This window comes from Patiria miniata, unplaced genomic scaffold, assembly GCF_015706575.1.
Source record: "Patiria miniata isolate m_02_andy unplaced genomic scaffold, ASM1570657v1 HiC_scaffold_3, whole genome shotgun sequence".
NCBI classification, from domain to species: Eukaryota; Metazoa; Echinodermata; class Asteroidea; order Valvatida; family Asterinidae; genus Patiria; species Patiria miniata.
Genome location: NW_024037069.1, coordinates 13,486,620 through 13,511,742, shown reverse-complemented (window position 1 = coordinate 13,511,742; position 25,123 = coordinate 13,486,620). Strand labels below are relative to the sequence as shown.

General features: G+C 45.5%; 2 protein-coding genes across 2 annotated transcripts in view; one reads left to right on the top strand and one right to left on the bottom strand.

Moving 5' to 3' along the window:
• Positions 1-23,159, bottom strand: part of LOC119737371 (ATP-binding cassette sub-family C member 8-like) — a 34,376-nt gene extending 11,217 nt beyond the window's left edge. The window contains exons 1-15 of the mRNA XM_038211682.1: positions 23,099-23,159; positions 19,866-20,530; positions 19,202-19,438; positions 17,593-17,793; positions 17,158-17,307; positions 16,619-16,774; positions 16,203-16,337; positions 15,266-15,428; positions 12,696-12,736; positions 12,164-12,412; positions 10,874-11,014; positions 2,407-2,482; positions 1,855-1,960; positions 662-760; positions 73-238 (exon numbers count right to left, since the gene is read on the bottom strand). Coding sequence (XP_038067610.1) covers positions 73-238; positions 662-760; positions 1,855-1,960; positions 2,407-2,482; positions 10,874-11,014; positions 12,164-12,412; positions 12,696-12,736; positions 15,266-15,428; positions 16,203-16,337; positions 16,619-16,774; positions 17,158-17,307; positions 17,593-17,793; positions 19,202-19,438; positions 19,866-20,483 — 2,538 coding nt within the window. The 5' untranslated portion in view covers positions 20,484-20,530; positions 23,099-23,159. The remainder of the gene's footprint in view (positions 1-72; positions 239-661; positions 761-1,854; positions 1,961-2,406; positions 2,483-10,873; positions 11,015-12,163; positions 12,413-12,695; positions 12,737-15,265; positions 15,429-16,202; positions 16,338-16,618; positions 16,775-17,157; positions 17,308-17,592; positions 17,794-19,201; positions 19,439-19,865; positions 20,531-23,098) is intronic.
• LOC119737372 lies at positions 2,604-4,405 on the top strand. The gene has a single exon (XM_038211683.1). The coding sequence runs from the start codon at positions 3,004-3,006 to the stop codon at positions 4,099-4,101; it is 1,098 nt and encodes a 365-aa protein (XP_038067611.1). The 5' UTR covers positions 2,604-3,003; the 3' UTR covers positions 4,102-4,405.
• Positions 23,160-25,123: the final 1,964 nt, after the last annotated feature.

The following is a 25,123-nucleotide window of genomic DNA, read 5'->3' as shown; positions in this document are numbered from 1 at the left end:
TACCTGTCATTTTCCATTGGGTAACAGGTACATGGGTATCCATTTGGATCCTAACAAGGATTGCAGACTCACCAGAATGACGACATTGTTGTGGCTGTACATGGTGCGACCCACGCTGACTCGTTGCTTCTGTCCTCCACTCAGATTGATTCCCTTCTCACCAATCTCTGTTTCATCTCCTCCTGGGAGGATGTCAATATCTGGCTGCAGGGAGCAGGCAGCAATGACCTTCTTGTACCTGGACAGGAAAGAAGGAAAGGGAGCTTGCACTGTCATCTCATGAAGCCACAGTGCCCAGAACTGAAATGCATCCTGTATATTCAACCATCTGTTAGCAACAAGGGAGTCAGGTTGGCGCAGCGGTACTTTTCTCGCCTTCCATCTCTTTGATCTGTGTTCTCGCCCTGCCCAGGCCGTCATGTGGATTAGGTTTTTCACTCCCTACCTGATTCTGTGGCTTTTCCTGGAATATCCTTCAGGTTTCCTCCCACCTCTAAAACTGAACATTTCTTCACTGACTTAACTACGTTTTTCAATCTTCTGAGCTACACGTGCTTGTGCATGTTTGAAGAATCCTTGGTTTCACTATCAGAAGAATTAAAACAAACAAATGACACAAGAAAACATGAAGCTCTTAAAATGTGGTATTGAAATTCAGTACCTGTCTTCTTCAAGTTTGTTTCCAAAAAGAATGTTCTCTTTGAGGGAAGCATTTAACAGCCAGGCCTTCTGAGCTCCATAAGCGACGGAATCATACTGCCTGAAATAATGCATATGATAGAAACAATTTTGAAAGAACAGGAAATGAACACAGCTTGCTTGTATTTTCAAGTGCAATCATGTGAGATTGTCTTCAAACAAAATTGAATCTTTAATACTTATTGGTCGACTGTCTATTTCATGGTGCATACTGATAGAGTTGGGAAGGCTATTTTAAATCAATGTTATCTAAATAAATGTTATGTAAATAATATAAAAATCCTAATCATTTTAGGTAAAATGGCAAGTAGGGGTAAAGTGGCTTCCCAAAGAACACAACACATGGCCGACAGCAGGAGTCAATGGACATTTGAAACATTATGGACATAGACATACACAACATTAACACATTTAACACAATGAAGACAGACCTATACATTTTCCGCCTATTTTCTGAAAAGTACAAGTAGAATGCATGAGAAGAAGGCCACCTGTTTTAAGTTTCAAACACCTGTATTCCATTAAGGACACCTGTCCACACCTGTATTTTATTAAGGACACGTGTTCACACCTGTTTTCCATTAAGGACACGTGTTCACACCTGTATTCCATTAACGACACCTGTCCACACCTGTATTCCATTAAGGACACCTGTTCACACCTGTATTCCATTAAGGACACCTGTCCACACCTGTTCACACCTGTATTCCATTAAGGACACCTGTTCACACCTGTATTCCATTAAGGACACCTGTATTCCATTAAGGACACCTGTTCACACCTGTATTCCATTAAGGACATCTGTCCACACCTGTATTCTATTAAGGACACCTGTCCACACCTGTATTCCATTAAGGACACCTTTTCACACCTGTATTCCATTAAGGACACCTGTCCACACCTGTATTCTATTAAAGACACCTGTCCACACCTGTATTCCATTAAGGACACCTGTCCACACCTGTATTCCATTAAGGACACCTGTCCACACCTGTATTCCATTAAGGACACCTGTCCACACCTGTATTCCATTAAGGACACCTGTCCACACCTGTCCACACCTGTATTCCATCAAGGACACCTGTCCACATACACATGTATTCCATTAAGGACACCTGTCCACACCTTTTGTCCATTAAGATCTGTTCCATTTACCTGTTCCACTGGACTCTTCCTGAGACTGTGGTCATCTCTCCCAGGATAGCAGACAGTAAGGAAGACTTGCCTGATCCTACCTGACCCACTACCATAGTCAACTTGCCTGTAACAAGAAACAAAGCAAGACATTGTCTGGTGTCAGGGGGCTTGTTCTATCATGGTACATGTATTATGTGAAATGTTAACGGGTTGATGACAAGCTAATCAAGTTATATACTTTATGATGTCTCTAGTGGAGTCATCATTCATGTACTCCTCAAACTTCCTTAAAGAATCTAAAAGATTACAACATGGTTGGAAACGACCCTGCGTACAAGCAGCAAATCAGCATGCCAACTCATATCTCCTCTCCACAAAGATCTGTGGCTAAGGAGGGTTCAAAAACAACCTGAAAATGAACGCATTGAACATTTCCAGGCAAGGTTTTATGTTGTGAATTCACAAAAGTCGAACTCAATTCAACTCTTTTATGACATCAAATTTGTTTCGCATTCACAGTTGAATTAATACGATATAACCTAGAGAGTTTGTAAGTATAAAGTCACTTACCAACTGGGATATCCAAATCGATATTTCTGAGGGTTGGCGTACTTGCAGTCTGGTCCCATGTATAATCACCTCTGATCTGCAAGGACAGAAAGGAAAGGGAGGATTGTAACACTGACAATAGTAAGAAAGGGACAGATGGTGAGACTACTGGGGAATACATTGGAACGCATTTCTGACAATACCTGATGCTAATGTGACAGCTCATTTACATATTTCTCCTGCGCAGCGCCCTCGCTTGACCCTTAAGGTAAAGCTCTCACTTAGCCAATTGTCTTGAGTGAGTCATTCCACCACTAGCACTGGTACTGTAAACACCACACAGTGTCCTGCCACTTCTACACATGTTCTTAGTTAATGCCTCAAGATTTTGTGGATGACTCGACTGGGGGTTTGTTTTGTTTGTGTAAGATGCAGTTCACCATTAAATGAACCAGTCACAGTAAATGTACACCATCCTTGTCGTGTCACATTTTCCAGTGTCACATTTGGCGTCGTAGACAGGATGGTGTACTAATACTGCATCTACCCCCAGTCGAGGATGAGGCGAAACTAACGGCAGACAACTGACCCCGAGACGAGCTGCTACAGTTATCAAGAATGGAGGGAATGGAGCAACTGCGGGCCGAGCTTGAGGCGATGAAGGTAGCTCTTCAGGCGGAGAAGGAGGAGCGTGAGAAAGCCACAGCAGGCGTCAGCTCCACTACCCCACCAGTGAAGCAAATATACGTAGCGGCAGGGAGACGGCTGGACCGCTTCAGGGGAAAGCCGGAGAAACCGAGTGATCCATCTGTCCAAGAGTGGGTCAGTGACGTCAAAGGTCAGTTGACTGCACGACAGATCGGAGGGGAGGACGGTGCTGCGTTTATCATCGACCATCTTGCTGGCAGAGCTAGGCAAGAAATCCTTGGCAGAGGTGACACCGTAAAGAGTCCAGAGGAAATCTACCGTGTACTGCTGAAAGTCTTTGGTGATGGTGAGACGCTTCCCCAGATCCAGCAAAAGTTTTTCTCCTTCCGACAAGGCCAAGGAGAAGATCTACTGAGTTTCTCCCTCGAGCTCATGGAATTGTTTAATTCCATGGCTCGCCTGGATGTCTCCTTCAATGCTACAAGAGATAAAACGCTGAAGGGAAGGCTAGCCGAGGCAGTTTATGATGAGGGTCTACGGAGAGAACTGCGGCGCATGAACATCGATTCGCCAGAGCTGAGTTTCTTCGATGCCAGAGACCGTGCCATCGAGTGGCTTGGCACCAGCCGTGTCAAAACCCAGAAGGCAGTAGCAGTACAGGAGGTCAAGGCTGAAGACGGGGCACATGGCATGAAGGCACTTCTTGAGAGGCAGGGTGAACAACTGCAGCGGCAACAGCAGCAGATTGAGGCACTCGTACATGCCATGCAACGACCTGCTCGCCGTTGGAGTCAGGGTCCTAGACGTTGCTACAATTGCCAGTCCACAGGTCATCTCAAGCGAGACTGTCCCCATGCCCCGTCATCCCCGTCGTCAGGAGGAACGAGTCAGGGTACCAGGGATCCCCAGCAGTTTGTCCCCCAGCAGTCTATGGCACAGCACTTTGTCCCCCAGCAGTCCGCGGCCCAACAGTTCGTTCCTCAGCAGTCCCCAGTACAGCAGTTTGTCCCCCAGCAGTCCCCAGCACAGCAGTTTGTCCCCCGGAAGCCTGGCCCTCAGTTAAACTAGAACGGCCTGTCATTGAGAGCCACACGGCAGGCCCACAAGAATCAACTAATAGCGGCTCAATCTACAGAAAAGCGGTAGGGCAGTGTCCAGAATCTGTCGTCCAGCTTGGTGCATCAAGGGTGCGTTGTCTACTTGACACAGGAGCGCAAGTTTCAACGATTACTGAATCTTTCTTCAGAGAACACTTTCCTGAGACAGAATTAGTAGATGTGACTGCGTTCATCAGCATCTCCGGTGCTCAAGGTCTGGCCATTCCCTACCTCGGCTATGTTGAATTGCCACTAACAGTGCTGGGCCACTCTTTCATCAACATGGGTTTTCTGGTGGTCAAGGACCCTACAGGCACATCAATTGCAGAGAGGAAGAAGAGAGTACCAGGAGTGATTGGGTCAAACATCTTCAGGGACATCCGAGAGAAGTTACGGCAAGATGCAAGCGGCCAAAACTACCTGGAGGTTTTGAACAGACGAAGTGACGGACCTGAATGGGCTCATGTACTCGCTCTCTATGAGGAAGTGCGAAGTGGCACTGTACATCAGCCAGATATTGCAGGTAAAGTCCGAACAGTGGGTTCCAAGCCCATCCTAGTCCCCGCCAACTCTCTCCTTCTGATGGAATGTTCAGTGAAACCTGCTGCAACTGATGTGACTTACGAGGCCATAATAGAACAGCTGGATGTAGATGTGACCCACATACCAAATGGGTTAGCTGTAGCTCCTACACTAGTCTCCATCGACAGCAGTGGTAGAATACCGGTTCAAGTTGCAAACTTCACGAATGATGACCTCTATTTACCCCCGAGAACCCCAGTAGCCACAGTGAGCAGTGCGGTCGCCGAACATCACAGCAGAGCTTTTGAAGCAACTTGGCAGGAAATGCAGGCAGGTGAAGTTAAAAACGACTGCGCTGATGAAGCCAGGAGCCTGATGTCACGGATGAAAGTCGGTACTGGGCTAAGAGACGATCAGCAACATCAACTCCACCAACTAATTTCCAGCCATGCCAGCACATTTAGCAAAGATGAAGACGACATCGGACTCTGTGACAAAATACCTCATGCTATCAACACTACTGACGATGTTCCAGTTCGAGTACCTCACCGGCGCATACCTCCTCACCAATGGGCTGAAGTTCGAGAATACCTGCAGAAATCTCTCGAAAGGGGCGTGATCAGGGAGTCATCCAGTCCGTATGCTTCACCGATCGTACTCGTGAGGAAGCGAGATGGAAAGCTGAGGCTTTGTGTTGATTACAGGGCCCTGAATGCCAAGACTCACAGAGATGCCTATCCACTTCCCCGCATCGACGAAGCCCTCGATGCACTTGGTGGAGCAAAGTTCTTTTGCAGCCTGGATCTCGCCCATGGGTTCCATCAAATTCCCGTTGCTGCAAAAGATGTTGAGAAGACAGCATTCCGAGTAGGGACTGGAGGTCTGTACGAGTTCACCCGTATGCCCTTCGGCCTCTGCAATGCGCCAGCCACATTCATGCGCTTGATGGACAAAGCATTCGGTGACAAAAACTTCCAGTCTCTCATCGTCTACTTAGATGACATCTTAGTCTTTGGACGTACCTTCGAGGAGACGCTTGAACGACTACGGTTAGTGCTGGACCGCCTCACTGAATTTGGCTTGAAGGTTAAACCAGAGAAGTGCAACCTGTTCACGGAACAACTGAAGTACTTGGGCCATTCCATATCTGATGGAGGGATATCTCCAGATCCTGAGAAGATAAGCGCGGTGAGAGAATGGAAGAAGCCAGCCACAGAACGTGAACTCCGCGGGTTTCTTGGTCTAGCTGGGTACTACCGCCGTTTTGTACCAGGGTTTGCTAAAGTCGCGGCTCCACTCCACGCACTCTTAGGAGGAACAGGGAAGAAGAAACACAGAAAGGTCAGTCCCATCAAACCCATATCAGATGCATGGGATGAGTCTTGTGACAAGTCGTTCACTGACTTGAAGCAACTTCTGACGACTGCTCCTCTCCTAGGCTACCCCGATTTCTCTCGTCAATTCATCCTGGAGGTTGATGCTAGCTACCAAGGTCTGGGTGCAGTTTTGTCCCAAAAACAAGAGCAAGGTTTGGTAGTCCTGGGTTACGCCAGTAGAGGCTTGAGAGAGAATGAAAGGAACATGCAGAACTACAGCAGCATGAAGTTGGAACTGTTAGCATTGCGTTGGGCAATCACTGTGAAGTTCAGGGACATCCTTCTCGGTGCAAACTTTGTCGTTTACACTGATAATAACCCCCTCAGCTATCTTCAGACAAACACGAAGTTGGGAGCGACAGAGACCAGATGGGCTGGAGAGTTGGAACAATTCCAGTTCACTATCAAGTATAGATCAGGAAGGAGTAACGGCAATGCAGATGCCCTCAGCAGGAAGACCACTCACAGTGACGATCTGCAAACTGCCCACTCTGAAGAGATGTCCACTGAAGAGACTATTTCTTCATCTTATTCCTCCACTCCCATCCCCTCCACAGTTATTTCGCAAGTAAGAGGCACCCTGGTTGAAGCTGGACTAAATGAACTCCGCATCAGACCAGATGTGACAGCACCCGCTGCGATGTCAACCCTTCCCTCCATCTCTACTGAAGACATGGCTACACTCCAACGGAACGACAAACACCTAGGCAGATTGTGTACTTACTGGGAGAGTGGACGACAACCACACATCAGTAAGCTCATGAAGGAGGACAAGCCAACGCGGAAGTTACTGAAGTTCTGGAACCACCTGGAGGCCAGAGACAACATTCTCTACAAGAAAAGAAAAGAAGCAAGTGGCGAGATCAGTCAACTTCTGCTTCCTCAAGTTCTACGAGAGCAGTTGTTAGCCGCAGTCCATGATCAGGTTGGACATCAAGGAGTAGAAAGGACCCTTGCACTCGCCCGTAGCAGATGTTTCTGGCCAGGGATGATACACGACATCGAAGAGTACTGCCGGAATTGTCAGAGGTGTATGTTAGCCAAAGCTGGGAAGAAGCTCCATCCTACCATGGGTTCCTTAATCGCCAAAAGACCCCTCGAAGTTCTTGCCATGGACTTCACCGTCCTGGAGCCTGGCACAAACAATGTGGAAAACGTTCTGGTTCTCACTGATGTCTTTACTAAGTTTACACAAGCCATACCATGCAAGGACCAAAAGGCAAGAACGGTGGCTCGATGCTTAGTGAGAGACTGGTTCGTCCGTTTTGGTGTGCCTCGCAGACTTCACAGTGACCAGGGCAGGAACTTCGAAAGCAAAGTCATCCGGGAACTCTGTGAGATGTACGGTGTCACCAAGAGCCGAACGACGCCTTACCACCCCGAAGGAAATGGGCAGTGCGAGCGTTTTAATCGTACCATGCACGATCGCTTACGCACGCTGCCCCCAGACCAGAAGCGCAGATGGCCAGAACATCTCCCAGAGCTGATCTACGCATACAACGCGACACCCCACTCCTCAACAGGTTACTCCCCCTACTATCTCTTCTTTGGCCGGGAACCGAGATTACCCGTAGACCACCTTCTTGGGTTCGGAAGAGAGGAAGAGGACGATCCTGAGCTTGACCAGTGGGTAGCGGACCATCATGTGCGAATGCAGAAAGCATTTCAGAAAGCTGCAGGCACAACAGAGAAAGAGGCTCTCAGAAGACAACAACGCTACAATGAGGCAGCGAGAGATGAGGATCTTCATGTTGGAGCAAGGGTCTTTCTGCGAAACCGTTCCGTCAAGGGAAGAAACAAGATCCAAGATGTGTGGGACAACCGACCTCACAAGGTTGTAGGGAGGACGAACCCAACCGGCCACGTCTACATCGTTGCTCCGCTTGACGGAGAGGGAAAGGAGAAGACCCTGAATCGAAAGGACCTCCTAGACAGCAGAGCCTTGGTGCTGGATGAGGATGAACCAACTACTGGATGTCGTCATCAAGATGACCCAGTTTTGCCAGCGCACACTGACGAAGATGAGGAGGCAGAAGAGGAGGCAGATGAGGTGGTCATCATATTGGAGACAGAAGGTGAGACTCCGGCGATGCCAACAGGTCAACCAGAGCCAGAGAGTGCACCTGCTGCTTTTCACAAAGCAGGGGAGCACCAGCCCGAGGACCAAGCCCCTCAATCTTCAGATGTGCAAGATCCGGAGAGAGCACCCGCTGCTTTACACAAAGCAGGGGAGCACCACCCTGACAATCTAGCCCCGCAACCCCCATCAGAAGTGGAAGATTCTTCACCGGAACCCACTACAGAGGAGGAGGTCCCACTTGCCAAAGCGGAGCAGTTGCGCCACACCAGCCGTGCTGGAGCGGGACAACACTCCAATCTCCATCACCTCCCGAAGTCCGTCATCCAGTCAGAGACTCCAGCAATGCCTGTCCCTGCACCTGCGATAGACCCACGTGTACTAGCAGACATCAGCCGAACGCAGCTGCTGTTGGCACAGATGTTGGCCGGAGTCCAGCCAAGATGATTTTTTTTGTAAATAGTTAATTGTACTTTGTTTTTTTTGTATTAATCTTTTATCTGTTTAGGTTGTCGGGACGCCAACCTTAGAGCAGGGGAGTATGTGACAGCTCATTTACATATTTCTCCTGCGCAGCGCCCTCGCTTGACCCTTAAGGTAAAGCTCTCACTTAGCCAATTGTCTTGAGTGAGTCATTCCACCACTAGCACTGGTACTGTAAACACCACACAGTGTCCTGCCACTTCTACACATGTTCTTAGTTAATGCCTCAAGATTTTGTGGATGACTCGACTGGGGGTTTGTTTTGTTTGTGTAAGATGCAGTTCACCATTAAATGAACCAGTCACAGTAAATGTACACCATCCTTGTCGTGTCACATTTTCCAGTGTCACACTAATTAACACAAAGATGCTATGGCTTGGTGCATATGAATTTGTTGTGTTCACTTCAGCTCAAACCTCTGTGCGGGCCCGTTTCCGGGCGAGAATCCCGGTAAAAAGGCCCCTTTTTTCGATGTTTCCAGTCATAGTTTGATAACCATGCGGTCTTTTTCAATGGGGGTAAACGGTTCTGTACAATTTAACTCTTTCTCTTTCTCATGGTATATGTTATTTTTTTTTATCTTGAAAAAAATCCACGTACTTTTGGCTTTGAAAATGTGAACTTTTCATCATTTTCCTGTGTAAACGCACCGATTGAGCGCCCTCGCGTCGACTCTTTTGACTGTAACTCCTGACTAGAGTATCGAATTGTGTGGGGGTAAACGGAATCGAATAGCTTAGCTCCTCCTCTTTTCTTACATGTAAAACTTGTTATGATTGGTTGAAAAAAACCACTGTACTTTTCACAAAGAAAAAAGTGGCCAATGACAACTTTCGATCGATAAGGCATCGTTCGAGACTTACAGTGATGTACCATTGCTTACCACGTGTTTCGTGATCTTGGACTCTGCTCATCACCTGTTTTTCAAGACACGTTTTCTCCAATTCTACTTTACATAAGACATTTAAAAACTATCCATTTGTAAATCAGTTATCTGGCATTAAAACTGTGGTCTTTTTAGGAGTTAATTTCATTTTAAAATAATGTAATTTTGGATCTGAATACTGTTCACTTCAAGGCAGTTATAGAAATTTGTGATGGAAAGAACGTGCACTTGTTTATTGGGCTGTACCATTTTGTTTGTGGGGAGGATATCTATATGCATGCACACGTTAGTGTTTACGTCAGATTTCTTGAAGAATGCAAAAATGAAATAAGATGTTTATATCAAGTTTGACAAAATCAGACAAGAAGTTGTACTATTAGGCATACCTTCACATCGATATGTGCACAAATCCTATATGTACATTGTCATGTATAGGTTTGTTTTAACCATTTTATGAATGGAATGTGCCGGGTCACATTTTAGGGTTGAACGCACAGCCACACAGGGCCAGCGTTAATCCGATTATGTAGCCCTGGACCTCTGTGTGGTACTCTGCGCGCCAGATTTAAACTGTAAAATTAAGTGAACAAAAGTGGGGGTAACAAATTCATATGCATTCAAAATACAATAAGTCACGCGTACTTCCCGCTATTGACTCACCAACCAGCTGGCTCTCTGAGGTGGTAAGAAGATGCCGTTTCTTGGTAGTGCACAGAGCCTACAGACTCTATGCAAGAAGAGCAGAAGATGCTGTATACCTACGGTGTGTTTATGAGAGCTAGCGAGTCAAGTTCATACTGCATATGCGCGCAACTTTACCTTCCTGTGGACATTATTTTGTATATGTGTAGTTAAGAAAAAAAAAGAGAAAAAAGCTAATTTACTCGCACTGTGAATACCAATTCAATCCAATGTTTCTTATAATGATGTCCTTGAGTGTTCTCTTCATTATGCGATGGATAAACCTAACCCAAAAATGCCTCTAAACCTGTTTTCCAGAGAGGGGGAAACGTAGTGTGGACGTGTGCAAGTCCACAAAGCGTTCACGCTTCCTGCATGCTGTGGACCTCTTTATTCACAGGTCCACAAAGAGTATGCAAGGTTACTGCACTAGCTGGATCCTACCGATGTTGCACCAATTTTGTGTTTTGTGCAAAAATCAATGACGTCTTTTGAGTGAGATTTTACCCTACAGTGGGTATGCCGCGTGGCAATGATACTTAGTGTCCATCACGTTCCTCTCTTTTCAGCTATTAAGGACTTATTCAAACAGCTGAAGCTTGCCAATGCAGCCACAGGCTGGACTCAATCTTTTTGGCAAAATTAGTGGGTTTTTTTTTTGTTTTTTTTAAATATGTCATATTCTTGTTAAAAATATTTTCGTTCGTGTTCTTCTTACCCTTATTGCAATATTATCTGGTAAGCTGGCAATATTATCTGGTAAGCTGGGATTGTCATACATCCTGTCCTCTTCCTCAGATGATGTCAGCAAATGCTGTCTGTCCTCTGCTCTCTGTCGTTTCGGCTGACGCATGGCAACCTGCACCAGACAATAACATATGAGAGAACATTGCAACATTGACACATGATGAAGACAATGTTGTGTTTGAGTCATCACTAAGTCCTCACAAGTCTATCACAAGTCATCTAGTCCTTAGTTAAGTCACAAACTATTCACATGAACTGGGAAAAGAACATTCCTTTGTTTCTGTCCATCCCTTGTAATATGTAGGAAAGTTGCAAGATTACTTGTGATGTACTCAGCGGCATAGCCAGGGTTCTCATCCTAGGGGGCAAGAGGGGGGCCTGGAGGTTACAGCGGAGGGCGTGCCCAATTTCATCCGTGCTGAAAGGCAGTCCGGTATTTTTCCCCGCACAACACCCAGCCTCCATACAATTAAAAAGTGGGGGGGGGGGGAGGAAATTTTTTTTTCCTAAGGGGTGCTATTCAAAACGGAAAACAATGTCAGACAGTAGGTGGCAATATTCGCTTTCCATGGAACATTAAAATGAAAAGCCAACTGCAAAAATACAGTTTGTTGGGGGGAATAGGCACTTGATGTTCATCCTGCTAATCTTGGTAACTGATAGGACTGTGCTATTCTCCGACTGCCAAATTTCCGGGGGGGGGGGAACGGCGGCGACTGGGGGTTTCACCAATTTTCCATAGGAGCGCCCCCCCCCCCCCACAGCTATGCCGCTGGATGTACTCGACTACAACACTACTTGTTGATGACGGGAATCAGTACAAGAGACAAAGGTCAGGCATTTTATCATTCTTTACCTGAGGGTTACACATGTGACTCCCAAGGGGGTGCGCAAAATCATATTAAGATTTGAGGATTCAGGACTGTTAGGGGTTGAAACACCTGTTGTACCTGTGATACATCATACCGGCATGCATCACACAAGAAAACACGAATGTGAATTGGTGACATAAATGGCAAGTATTCATGCTGCAATTCTGCAAAAGTCGAGCATATGTAATTTCTGCAAATTTTACCATGAAATTTCCTTAACATTGAGTTTGATTTTCATTCTCAATCCGACGAGTTCAGATCAGCTGATACTGTACATTACTTTAAGATATAAAAACAATAAACCATCAAATCAATAGAAATTTGTCACAAAGAGCAACTATAAGCATTGGGTAAAAGTGGAGCAGTTTCTGAAAACTTTTTTTTCTCACCCCTTCATTGATGAGTCCTCGGCCAACTTCACTCTCTGTACCCTCCTCATCCGATTCCAATTTCTCAATCTCCAGCGCCTCGAAGAACGCCCTCAGGCGCTTGGTGCTGACCATGGCGTTGATGTGCACGACAAGGACGTTAGGCATGATGATGAGCGGTAGCGCCATTTGGTTGAAGACAGCGAGGGCAGCAAATGCAACGTCCGACGTCAAGGGCTTGCCCGACAGTTTGGTGTACAGGCCATAGGACTGTCAAAGGATGTAGAATAGTGAAACGAGTGGGTCGGAACCAGACCAAAATCAAACCAAAAATGTTGCTTGGGGAATTTGTTCAGTGAATAGGCTTAGAATGATTCAGCTGGCAACCGCGCAGTTACAAGAAATACACAATGCATGACAGTTTGGCCGGTGACCCGTTTTTGTTAAGCGAACATTTTGTGTGCTGTCAGCTTCAGAAAATTGTTTCACCTGGATTCCTGAAGAAAGGAATCTCCATAATATAAGTCCATTAAAAAAAATACCAGACACTCACCACAAGTGTGACCATCAGAGGGCTGGCATTAGTGACAGTCACTGTATCGGCAAAACAAGAACATGAAACTACTGTTTAAAGAACAATGCAAGGTATGATAATAAGATATAAAAAATATCCAATCAAAATAATAACAAAAAAAATTAATAATATTTTTTTTTTTATAAATGAAATGTAATATTAACATTATCATTAACATAAACAAGCGGGATATCGCATTTTGCGTGCCACCCGCTAGCTGTGTGTCTTACAAATAATCAGTGTGCCCTTAATAGATGTATGTTTGAGTAACTGAGGTTTCAAAATGCATAATGCGAAATTCATATCGTACACATTTGTACGATCGACAGTTAAAGGGTATTTTGCCATATTTTTCATCATGAATGTTACGTTTTGCCTAATAGCGACACATTTTGGAGTGTTTTTATAGAGATAATGTTCTAATAATGTCACAGCTCTCGTCAAGTTCATCGTGCCATTGCCAGAGCTAAAGCTATCCCCAGAAATCTAGCTCTCACGGGAAAGGCCCCTGATGCCATGGCCAAACCCATGATTCCCTTGGTCACCACGTTTCACCCCAATCTCCCTCCCCTTCGCAAAATCACTAATGACAATCATCATATCCTCCATACTTCAGATCGCCTTGCCCGCGCCATCCCCAACGGCCCCACATTGGCTTACAGGCGTCCTCGAAATCTACGGGACTTGATTGTTCGAGCTGAAGTCCCATCCTTAGATGCATCCCCTCCCACCCAGCATGGTACTTTCAAGTGCAGTTCCAGATGTGTTGTCTGCCAGATTCATATCCAGGAGTCTGACTCCTTTTCTGGCCACTCTTCTGTCACTACCCACAGAACCATTGGTAACATCACTTGTAACACCCCCAATGTCATATATCTCATTTCTTGCAGGGTCTGTGGAGTGCAGTATGTAGGTGAGACTAAGAATACGCTCAAGAAGCGTTTCTATGCCCACCGGTCAACGGTCAACACCAAGAAACTAGACACCCCTGTTGGTCATCACTTCAACCTGCCTAACCACTCCATTTCTGATATGATTTTGCAGGGCATTGAATCTCTTGGCCATCGCAAGGACTCAGTTCGCCTCAGCAGAGAGAAAGTGTGGATGAATCGTCTTCGAACTATTCAACCACATGGTCTCAACATCCAACTTGGAAACGATTAATCTTTTTCTTCCTCCATTGTCTTCTGTTACAGATAATCCACCTGGTCTTCATTGTTTGTGTTTACCCATCTTCCCCCATCTTTCATCCCTTTCCACCTCCATACTGTCCCCCCCCCCCCCCCCCCCCCCCCCCCCCCCCCCCCCCCCCCCCCCCCCCCCCCCCGCATAATCCCCCTCCACTCCCACACTCTTTTGTCCGTTCCCACTCCCTGTGACCTTTGATCCTTCCCCTTTCTGGTCCCTCCCCTGTTCATACCAGACCCTTGTGGTTTGCCATCTCCCTTTGTTTCTTTGTTCTCTCATCCACCCTCCCCTGCATCTTTCCACACCTTTCCACCCTAATCCTCCTTTTGTGTTTCTTCTTTCATCCCTGCATGTTTGTGTGCACCCCCTTGTTAATGTATGTGCCTCTGTCATTTCTGTTTTAGCCTCTGAAGAAGAACTTGCTAAGTTTGCAACGTCAGGCCACATTAATTTTTAGGTTCTAATAACTATTCAAAGTCTAAAAGAAACAAATTTGCCAAACAAACAAATCCATGACTTCAGAGGACAGTGCAATCGGAGCATACTATTTAAGGATGTGCATACAATCACCAAGCCTCTCCATTTAACCACTGCACTTTATGCTTGGGCATGCTCTTTAGGCCTTTTACAAAAAATGTGATACACAGACATCAGACAGAAAGACACCATGACAGACAGACACCATGACAGACAGACAGACATGAGACAACAGCGTATGAGTTTGTCGAGGTAGTTTTGTTGACACTAACTGGATTATTCACAAAGTCAAGTCCCTAAATAAGTAACAAAGTGATACATGATGTTTGAAAGGACAATATCATTCCTTCTAGCCGTGCACGTGGAGCAAGCTCAGTTTAATATTAGGTTTTGCCCTATCATCGACGCACTGTTATTCTTAGTGTGCTACCTCCCGAGTGAAAATTGGATACAAAATCACTCCGGTAGGATATCACAAGCTCGATGGTCGAGTGAATGGCAAAAATCTTATATTGACTTCCATCACCCCAACGCAAAAAAAATCCATCGTATGAAAAGCTTACGTTTAATATACTTGTAGTTGATTTGTGACGTCATTTATCCCATTCGTATCAATATGCAAACATGTCTAGTCAGCATAATGCCTGCATAAGGCTGCTGGCTCCCTGCTATGCATTATGATGCACGTGGCTATTGTAACCAGTGATGGGACCGACTACGGTAGACCGACTACGGTCCCTAGCATATTCGGCTTGACTACTCTTACTACAGTCAACTTTGTGAGTTGGAGTGAAGATAGTCAGAATATCGTTAACAATAGTTCTTACTCGTAAAATGGCTCAAACTTCTTCGCGTAATAAGTCATGAATATTTCTCAAGCTTACTGAGCAGAATCCTCCAGCCCATCGCCTTCATCATAGCCAAGATCTCCAAGGCTCGTACTTTGCTGATGGAGGTATAGAACATGTCTTCCCACCCATACAGCTTGATCAGCTTAATTCCTTGCAGCAACTCATTGGTTCGCTTCAGACGCTCGTCAGATTTTTCCTGAGGTAGCAAGAAAAGAAATTGAACCTTAACACAAGATTCACCCATAACTATATATATTGATAACTCAATCATCTATAAGAAATGAAAAGTTTTTTTCCTTTCTTTGGCTGGTAAAATTTCCCAAATTTTGCAACCTCCCCCCCCCCCCCCAACCTAGTCACCTAGAGGTGAGGATCTTAATTTGTCACTTTCAGAGAGAATTCTCATTCCTGGGACACCATCTCCAATTCAGTCTGGTTGCCAGTTTTACTTTATCACCAAAGTAAAAAGACATCCCAACTTTGGACCTTAAACATGACCAAAACTTGACGTTAGTGGGCCCAATTCCATGGCGATGCTAAGTACTTAATCTTTTTCTTTTTTGGCTTATAGCAAAAAAAAACCCAGGTTACCAGCCAAAATGCTATGGGATGTTTATTGGTAATGACTGGTCCCCTGCATATTTTGGGACTAGCATAAATTCATGTCTTCAATTATTAGGTGCATTAAAAAGGCACTAGGCCCTGCGTTACTGCCAGCCAAAGGCCACATCTGAATGACTTAATTGGCTGCGGCTGGATATTACACACGCGCCTATGGAAGCCGTTGCAGCCACTTGCCATAGACCCGTGTACGTCCAGCCGTAGCCACGTAATTTGGACACAGCCTTACACTAGCAATTCACATATGGACTTATTGTGAGTTTCTCAAAGTCTGTCAAGGTCAAAAGGGAAGGGCAAAAAATTGTTTTCAATGGACACGTTCAAACACAAGAGCTGCTCAGAGACCTACCATAATTGCTTTCTGGTATTTGGCAGTCTTCCTCGCTATGACGACCTGGATCGGTACGGTAACGAAGAAGACTAGACAGCCAATCAGGGCAGCCACTCCAAGCTCAAAGTATAGAATCACCATGTAGCCGATGATCTGACAGCGAAAAAGATAAAACAAAAGTTTGACGATATATGCAACATTCTTCAATGATATTCCCCAGGCATTCAGGAATTACTAACGAATTATACAGGAAACTGCCAAATTGAGAAATATTTATAAATCTCTGTACAAAAATTTAACAATTACATCCTTTCAAATCACAACAATTTTGACTGATTCCACAAAATGAGTCTTAGGGACTTTTTTCTGTTAATTGTGACAGAGCAAAAGATATTTTATCTTTCTGCAAGAAAAACAATTCTTAAGGAACATACCACAAATGGTACGGACCAGACATAGTGGACCCATTGCGTCGAGTTCATAACATTGGAAGTGTCGACCGACATATGATTGGTGATCTGGCCCATGGTCATATCGCCCCCTGTCATCGTGTAACTGGAGAGACGTAGCGATTTGTCGTATATTGCCGCCTGTGTTTATTTATGGAAAAGACAGCATGTTATGTGAGCATGGGTCACCAATGCATTGATTTTTGCTGTATCTCCGGTCGAGAAATTCAATTTACCAAACAAGTTTGCAAGTCTGAACAAGTGAGGCATGGAAACCTGTATAGGAAAGCAATCAATCTGGTGCAATCAACAAGCAATTCAGGATGAACATGTCTGAACTGTCATTGGCAGACTACATCCTGGTAATACTGCAGTGCATCTTTAGAAAAGTTGAAATTCTTTGTGAACACTGCCAAGCGGAATTCATTGTGCAGTCAACAGTTTTTACAGATATATTTGCTAACCAGGATTTTGCTGCTATTACTTTTGACTCCACTTTCCCGCTTAGCATTTTTGTACTTTACCTGTAGCGATGCCTTGATGTGAGCAGACTCAGTGATGACAATGTGATAGTGGCCTTGCTGGGATAACAGCTTGATGATGTTGGCCCAGAACATGATGATGATCAACACAAAGCCGTTACTCAAGAAATCTGTCACTGAGACGTACTTGGTCTGAAATTCATACAGAGACTTCATTCAGTCTTAATTAAAGATCTTATACATAAGATGAAATCAACTTCATACTAACACTCAAAGTGGACGCATCTAGAATAGGTCACATTACATGAGCTAGACAAATCAAATTTCAGAATCTAATGGTTTAAGAATATTCCATGGTACATCATTGTTCCCTCAAGCAGGATACTAGTATTTACTACTGAAAACTAAAGATAAACATAGACCACTGTTCACTTGTTATTCCAAAAACCATTTTCTACCCAACTCTTTTGATTTCACCTGATCGATGAGACTACCCTCCCCGTGCTGATAGTAGAGAGTGGTGACGTATCTGATGGCTGCTGCGAGAGCGAGGGGCGGTACGAAGGTGGCTGCGTCACCGGCAAACTTGACGAAGCCACCAATCATGATACGGAAGCCAAAGGCTCGGGCGTAGACACGATACAGACTGAGGGATGTCTTGTTGGCTTTGGCTCGGGCCTGGGAAAAAAATTATAGGGGAAGAAAAAGTGATCAGAAGAATGAGATTGGTCCTTGTTTACCCCATGATTTAGCTCGAGTAACAATTCTGAAGTGAAAATTGTCGGGCAGCAATATCAACGGGCAGCAATATCAACAGGCATACCTACAGGTGGGGCTCCACCCCTCCACAAACTTGAGAATTCCTCCATGCTCAAAGAATTTTACTCTTATTTTACTCTCACGGACCATTATTCTCTGAGCCTCTGGCGCTGTCAGCAATGCATAAAAGTGTCTCTTGATCAAACTCTCCCTTTTGTAACTTCTGTGCAGAATCCATAAGCAAAAATAACAGCGTTGCTGTTGAAACCCCTCAGCCAGAGTCAAGTTATCATCCGGACACCATTAACCTTTAACTCAAGGTGGTGACCTTGACCTTTGGCCTTTGACCCCAGAACCAGTCCCAACATGCCTGTACCAATGGGAAACCCCCTACCGAAGTTAGACACCAACATTTCATTTCTAACTCATGTTATCATTCGGAACCATTTACATTGAACTCACCACGGTGACCTTGACCTTTGACCTTTTGACCCCAAAACCAATCCCAACTTGCCTGTACCCAAGGGAAAACCCCTACCTCAGTCAGACACCAAAATCTCATTTCTAACTCAAGTTATCATCCGGAAACCATTTACCTTTAACTCACAATGGTGACCTTGACCTTTGACCTTTTGACCCCAAAACCAATCCCAACTTGCCTACTCCCAAGGGCAACCCTCTACCAAAGTTAGACACCAAAATCTCATTTCTAACTCAAGTTATCATCCTGAAACCATTTACATTTAACTCACCACGGTGACCTTGACCTTTGACCTTTTGACCCCAAAACCAATCCCAACTTGCCTACTCCCAAGGGCAACCCCCTATCAAAGTTAGACACCTAAATCTCATTTCTAACTCAAGTTATCATCCGGAAACCATTTACCTTTATCTCACCATGCTGACCTTGACCTTTGACTTTTTGACCCCAAAACCAATCCCAACTTGCCTTCTCCCAAGGGCAACCCTCTTCCAAAGTTAGACACCAAAATCTCATTTCTAACTCAAGTTATCATCCGGAAACCATTTACATTTAACTCACCACGGTGACCTTGACCTTTGACCTTTTGACCTCAAAACCAATCCCAACTTGCCTACTCCCAAGGGCAACCCCCTACCGAAGTTACAACCCCAAACAACATTTCTTACTCAAGTTATCATCCGGAAACTAAGCTGCCCGGACGGACGGACGGACGCACTCACACACATCCGGACGGACGGACGCCCTAGGCGATGACAATACCCCTCGAGCCTCTCGGCTGAGGGGTAAAAATGCAAGAAATGTTATATACTTCACATCAATCTGGTAAGCAGCTAGAATGTGTACCTGTTCTTTCTTGAGTGCCCTAGTGAAGGCATCCCTCTGATACTGCGTGGTGTGGACCTCAGACAGACTGCCCAGGTCAGTTAGCTCCAAGGCTTGCTTGAAACCTTTCTTGAAGATCCAGTTGAGCCACCAGTAGAACGCCGAGGACAGCAGGCTGGTGTAGCCTTGTAGATAGTTCATGTCCTCCTTCTTCAGGTCTTCGGGAAACTCCTCCTCCTCACAGCAACACTTGCAGATCTTGTACCAAAAGACAAGCCACAATATAGGAGAAGTACATTAAGAGAGACATGTTTTTTGTTTTTTTTGTTTTTTGCTAGACCTGAAAATCCAGTCTGATGTCCTCTGACTATTTTCCTGATTCTTTGTATCAAGCAGGTATTTAGCGTTGTTAACAAGAATTGAGGCAGTTTTACATTATTACATCTACTGATCATGACCATAAAACATTCCTTAGACCATCTGTGCTCCCTTAGCAGTATATGTTTATGCTTCCACTTCTGCACAAACAGCTAACAATCACCATTACCATCTCTGCCTTCACAGTGCCTATTACTTTTTCATACCTGTTTATTTGCAGAAACAACTGAATGTTGTGACTAAGACTCTTGCCAAGGGACACACACACGGCAGAGTAATAACACTTTGAAACTTGTTAGCTGCTCACCTTTGATATGATAACCCAAACTTCCAGCATCAGATAGAGGAAGTACATGACGACGGCAGCAATATTAAGATCATATCGGAAGATTGAATTGTTGACATCTTCATCATGGTTCAGATTGAGGAACCGGATGATCTCCACTCCGAGTGCGGTCAGCCAGTAGAGCAGGAGGAGCCAGGACATGTGCGGTCTGCTCCACAACTCCATCTGGTTGTAGTAGATCATTGTTAAGAGGGCTGCGGTTAGGGAGAGGAGGGCGGGGACGTAGAGGCGGGGGATGGTGGACGTGTCTTGGTAGACGTCAATGTCTGTTAGGATGCCCTCTCCAAGCTCACATACAGTTAGAGAGAGGAGGACGAAGTTGAGAACCCAGCGGATGTTGTGGCCGGGGAACTGGACGAGGTAAGGGTGTTGCTCCTTGCGGATGCTGGTGCAGCATCTCAGAACAAAGAGCACCAGGACGCCCAGCAAGATGAAGATGAGGTGTGGTAAGGTGTAGACGAGGTCCACAAAGCAGGCATTGTACAGGGTGTGGTTCAGGTCAAAGGTGAAACTGGCAAGATTCTCTGTGGCATTGGCACCGCAGTACCAGTCAAACGGTGTTGCTTCAGTTGTATCCATGTTGGCGCTGCTTGCTTACAAAGGATGCAGGTCTTGGACTAACACGGCTGAAATATGGCAAGTGAAATTACCATGTCAGAGAGTGAAAATATGTCATATACAATTACCAAGAACCATAGTCTCATCAATTAAATATCCAACAACCATTTGACAGGTTTTCAATGTCGTTAATGTGGTTTGCATTCTGACTTTGTGTGATCTCTGGCAACATGGCATAAATGAGTTTGTGGCTTCTGACTAGCGCCCTTGAACAAAATTATTGAACGGAGAGACTGACAACATATCTGCACAGCAGCTAAGTGGGTAGAGCACTGGTCCAGTGTTCCAGAGGTAACAGGTTTGAATATTTCAAGTGTTTGTTCACTTTGATAACAAGTTATTTAATAAGTATTTGGATTCAACTGTTTTATGATGAAAAACACCCCCCCCCCCCCCAAAAAAAAATTAATAATATTAAGTACCCAGATAAAACACATTTATAAACAATTCACATTTTAACTTTTTTGTATGTTCATTTTGCAGGTCTTCAGAATACAAAACTAAAATAACCCTCTGTAACAAAATTAAATATAACTCCACATAAAGTTGACTCCCGATAATGTCTTAAACTCTTGTGGCGGGAACCCCCGGGCCAACTCCTAGTATTGGGGTGAAGACAATCTTCCCAAACCAAGGCCCTTCCCTAGACGAGATCACTCAGAGCGACCTTCAAGGCTAAGGGTGCAGGTCCGTTTTAAATCTACCGCCCGATTATGAATGAGTGTTGATTATTTATCTCTGTTATTGTTATGTTAATTAATTGCACAATAAACATGTAAACATAACACCGGAAGCAGAATTGTCGGTGTCACGCCCCAACTATCGCATCGGTCCCAACTATAGTTGGGACTGTCCCAACTATAGTGCGGCAGTTGGGTCGGCCCAACTATAGTTAGGACTGGAGTTGCGCCGGATGCTTCATGCTTGATAGATCTTGTTGGATTAAATGTTCCGCGGCGCTGGCACCGTGTATTCGTCGTGCATGCATGCCGCAAGGCTGGCCGGTCACGTGGTACTGCCTAGTAGCAGTTGGATGAGTTGTCCAGCTGCTGGGTTGATTGTCCAGCAACATTTTGCAAAATTCAAAGATTGCCATGGCCGGCCAACTATAGATGGGCCCCACCCATAGCTAATGTCAAAGGTCCCAAGTAAAGTCGGACAGTATGTAACAGAGCTGTAGGGAATGTTTTATAGTCGTCGTACATCAATGTAAACTGTAGTTGGGACCGCCAAATAAAAATATTGCGGTGGCCCAACTACAGATGGTCCCCACCCATAGATAATTTCATTGGTCCCAAGTAAAGTCAGATGTGTATTAGAGTTGTAGGGAATGTTTTATAATCGTACAACAATGTACACTATAGTTGGGACCGCAAAATAAAAAGATTGGAGTGGCCCAACTATAGATTCGCCCCATCAATAACTAATTTCAGTGGTCCCCAGTAAAGTCAGACGTGTATCAGAGCTGTAGGGAACGTTTTACAGTTGTACATCAATGTAAACTATAGTTGGGACACCGCAAAATAAAAAGATCGGAGTGGCCCAACTATAGATGGGCCAGCCCAACAGTGGAACTTACAGTTGGGACCGTCCCAACTATAGTTGGGACAGGCCCAACTATAGTTGGGCCAGCCCAACTGTGGAACTACAGTTGGGACAGGCCCAACTATAGTTGGGACAGGCCCAACTATAGTTGGGACCGATGCGATAGTTGGGGCTACTCCTAGAACTATGAGGCTCCGCGTGAGCGGAGCCTCATAGATCAAGAAGCCCGCAAAATTGCCTGTAGCACAAAACACTAATAAAGTACAAAAACGTCCATCAAAATGCAGCCATTTCACACAGAACCGCTGCACAGTTTGCCCCTATACTCCGTACTTTATCTCTTGACATACTCACGTATCTTGTGCGGAACTAACATGGGTGGATTCTGTCGGTTTTTAGGCCAAAATGATGAAAAATATGCCCTTTCCGCACCGAGCCAACCTGACACTTGAAACGTGCACGCATATGATCGAGCGATGATTTTCGGTTCACTCGGAGCGCGCCGCGGGGGGTACGGTACAAGCGAAATGATAGTATGTGCATGCGTACAAGTGCATGTACCGTACCCCCCGCGGCGCGCTCCGAGCATCGCTCGATCATAAATTATGCGTGCACGTTTCAAGTGTCAGGTTGGCTCAGTGCGGAAAGGGCATATTTTTCATCATTTTGGCCTAAAAACCGACAGAATCCACCCATGTTAGTTCCGCACAAGATACGCGAGTATGTCAAGAGGTAAAGTACGGAGTAAAGGGGCAAACTGTGCAGCGGTTCTGTGTGAAATGGCTGCATTTTGATGGACGTTTTTGTACTTTATTAGTGTTTTGTGCTGCAGGCGATTTTGCGGGCTTCTTGATCTATGAGGCTCCGCTCACGCGGAGCCTCATAGTCCTAGGAGTAAGTTGGGGCGTGACATCGGTAATCTCAAACAACAATAATCATAATTTATTCAACAATAATCAGGTAGGGATGGGTTGCCATATTATCGCGGTACTTATCACGTTTCTCGTTCGGAATAGAGATTCCCCACTAACCTTCCCGAATTGTCCTGTCTTTTGTAATATTACTCTTCCTTTTCAAAGTGATTCCGACGGTGGTGTGGTTTATTCCGTGTACGACGCCTGTGAAAATAGACATGCTCGGAGTGTGCGAACGGAGGTGGACTCCCTATAGTATTATCGCGGTATGCGGGAAGTGGTTTTTATAATGATCTCAACTTTTTTATTTATAGTTAATGTTTGACCAAAACATCCCCTGAATAAAGTCTGATATTTTCCCTGTAAGTTCAAGTTGATTAAAGACTATTATATCTGCAGGATGATTTCTAAGACCCTGCCCTTCCCCCGAAAGGAGAACACAACTCACTGAGGCAAGTCTACTGTTTGGCTATTGGGGGCGCCATTCACTTTACAAGGTGTGCCGTTTTATTTTTGTTAACGCGCTGTGCTTATTTTGATCCCGGTGTAGCATGAATTTAGGTTTTATGAAATACGGACTCATTGGTGGTATTGCGCATGCTCATGCATAGATAATTAGGAGAGGGACCGGTCACGTGAGAGGGTTTAACCAATAAAAGGGAAAAAGAGTCCGATTTTCATACGAGTCCAATTTTCATGTGACACCGTAAAAGTTTTTACGATTTCGCGGTGCAAATATCGTCCTTCGACTTCATTTTACATTTGCAGCTGAAGAATGGCAACCAGGCAATGGAACTTTCATGGACAGAGCACCATTAACGATTTATGTTAAAGTATTGTGGCGAAAATTACTATAGCGGCAGAGTCCAGCGGCTGCGGGCCCCTATATAAGAGGCCACGGGGCAGTTAATTTGCTAGCAAAGATCCTATAGCGCCGTAGGATCTTTGGTTGCTAGCTAGAAGTAGACGTACATGTAGACGCAGACGGAGACACAGCCCTCACAAGAGCTCAGGCGTGCTGGGTGGTGCGGTGGAGTCAGGCTGGCATAAGGAGGCACGGAGTCCGCGGAGGCTACTGGAGGCGGAGCGACATACAGCGATCTGCCGATTGTAACGTGACGGAGCCGGAAGGGCGCGCTCATCTACCCGCCGCCTCGAGGAAGGATCGCGACTGGAAACGGTCGAGGGCGGGAGAGTGGAGGCGCACAGGAACGCTAGAGGCGTACGGTTCTTACCCGGGATTCAGAGGCTATCCCCAGCCAGGCATCGCCGTGCTGCCCAGCACTGCCTTACCGTAGCGGCTAATGCGAGGCTACCCCTACAGAGATAATTGAGAGGCTCAGAGACCAATCACTTATTAGAGGCTCCATCATATGACATGATTCTGTGTAAATAAATCAATCAGTAATTGAGGTCATTGACTGTTGTGTACTTAATTGTCTGTCTTGTCCATCTTGGAGGTTGAGGGGCGTGGGTGAGTGCTGCTACGCGTATAGGGCGGTATATTTCCATCCAAACGGGCCTGCATTCCCGGCTGCTGGGGTATTGATCCTAAGCTAGGTTGTCTGGGTAAAGGGACTACGGATCGGGTCACGGATATTCCCGCCACAATTGGTGTCAGAAGTGGGATTATACGCCTAGCTACCAATTGACCACGTTCTCATCCTTGAGGAGGCGAGGACAATTATTAATTAATAAATAGGACCCTTAATTTAACTAAGACGAAGACACAAACTAATAATTACAGACCAGACTGCTAAGGAACTTCAGGAGGAGGTTGACAGTCTCCGAGTGGACCTCCAAGGAAGGGAGGATGAGCTCCAGCGTTCAATGGAGGAGAGTTCACGCCAGGAGGCTACAATAGAGAAACTAATGAGTAGGATATCTCGACTAGAGGATGCTTGGAAGAGCATAGGTCAGGGGACTTCGCTGGATTCAGGTGTACACACTGGACTTGCCTCCATTTCCCCGGTGAAGGGCATGGGACAGGAGGCTACTGGAGGTAACTGGACGCCTCCGAGGAGTAACATGAAGAAGAATCGGTCTTGGATGCCACAGGCACAATCTACTGGCATTAGAGGAGACACAACGCCACCTGTGGAGGCAATCGTGGAGTTAACGAAGCCAGTGGAAGTCATAAGT

Coding starts and splice junctions, on each gene's coding strand:
- LOC119737372 (XM_038211683.1), top strand. CDS start 3,004: ATGGAGGGAATGGAGCAACTGCGGGCCGAGCTTGAGGCGATGAAGGTA.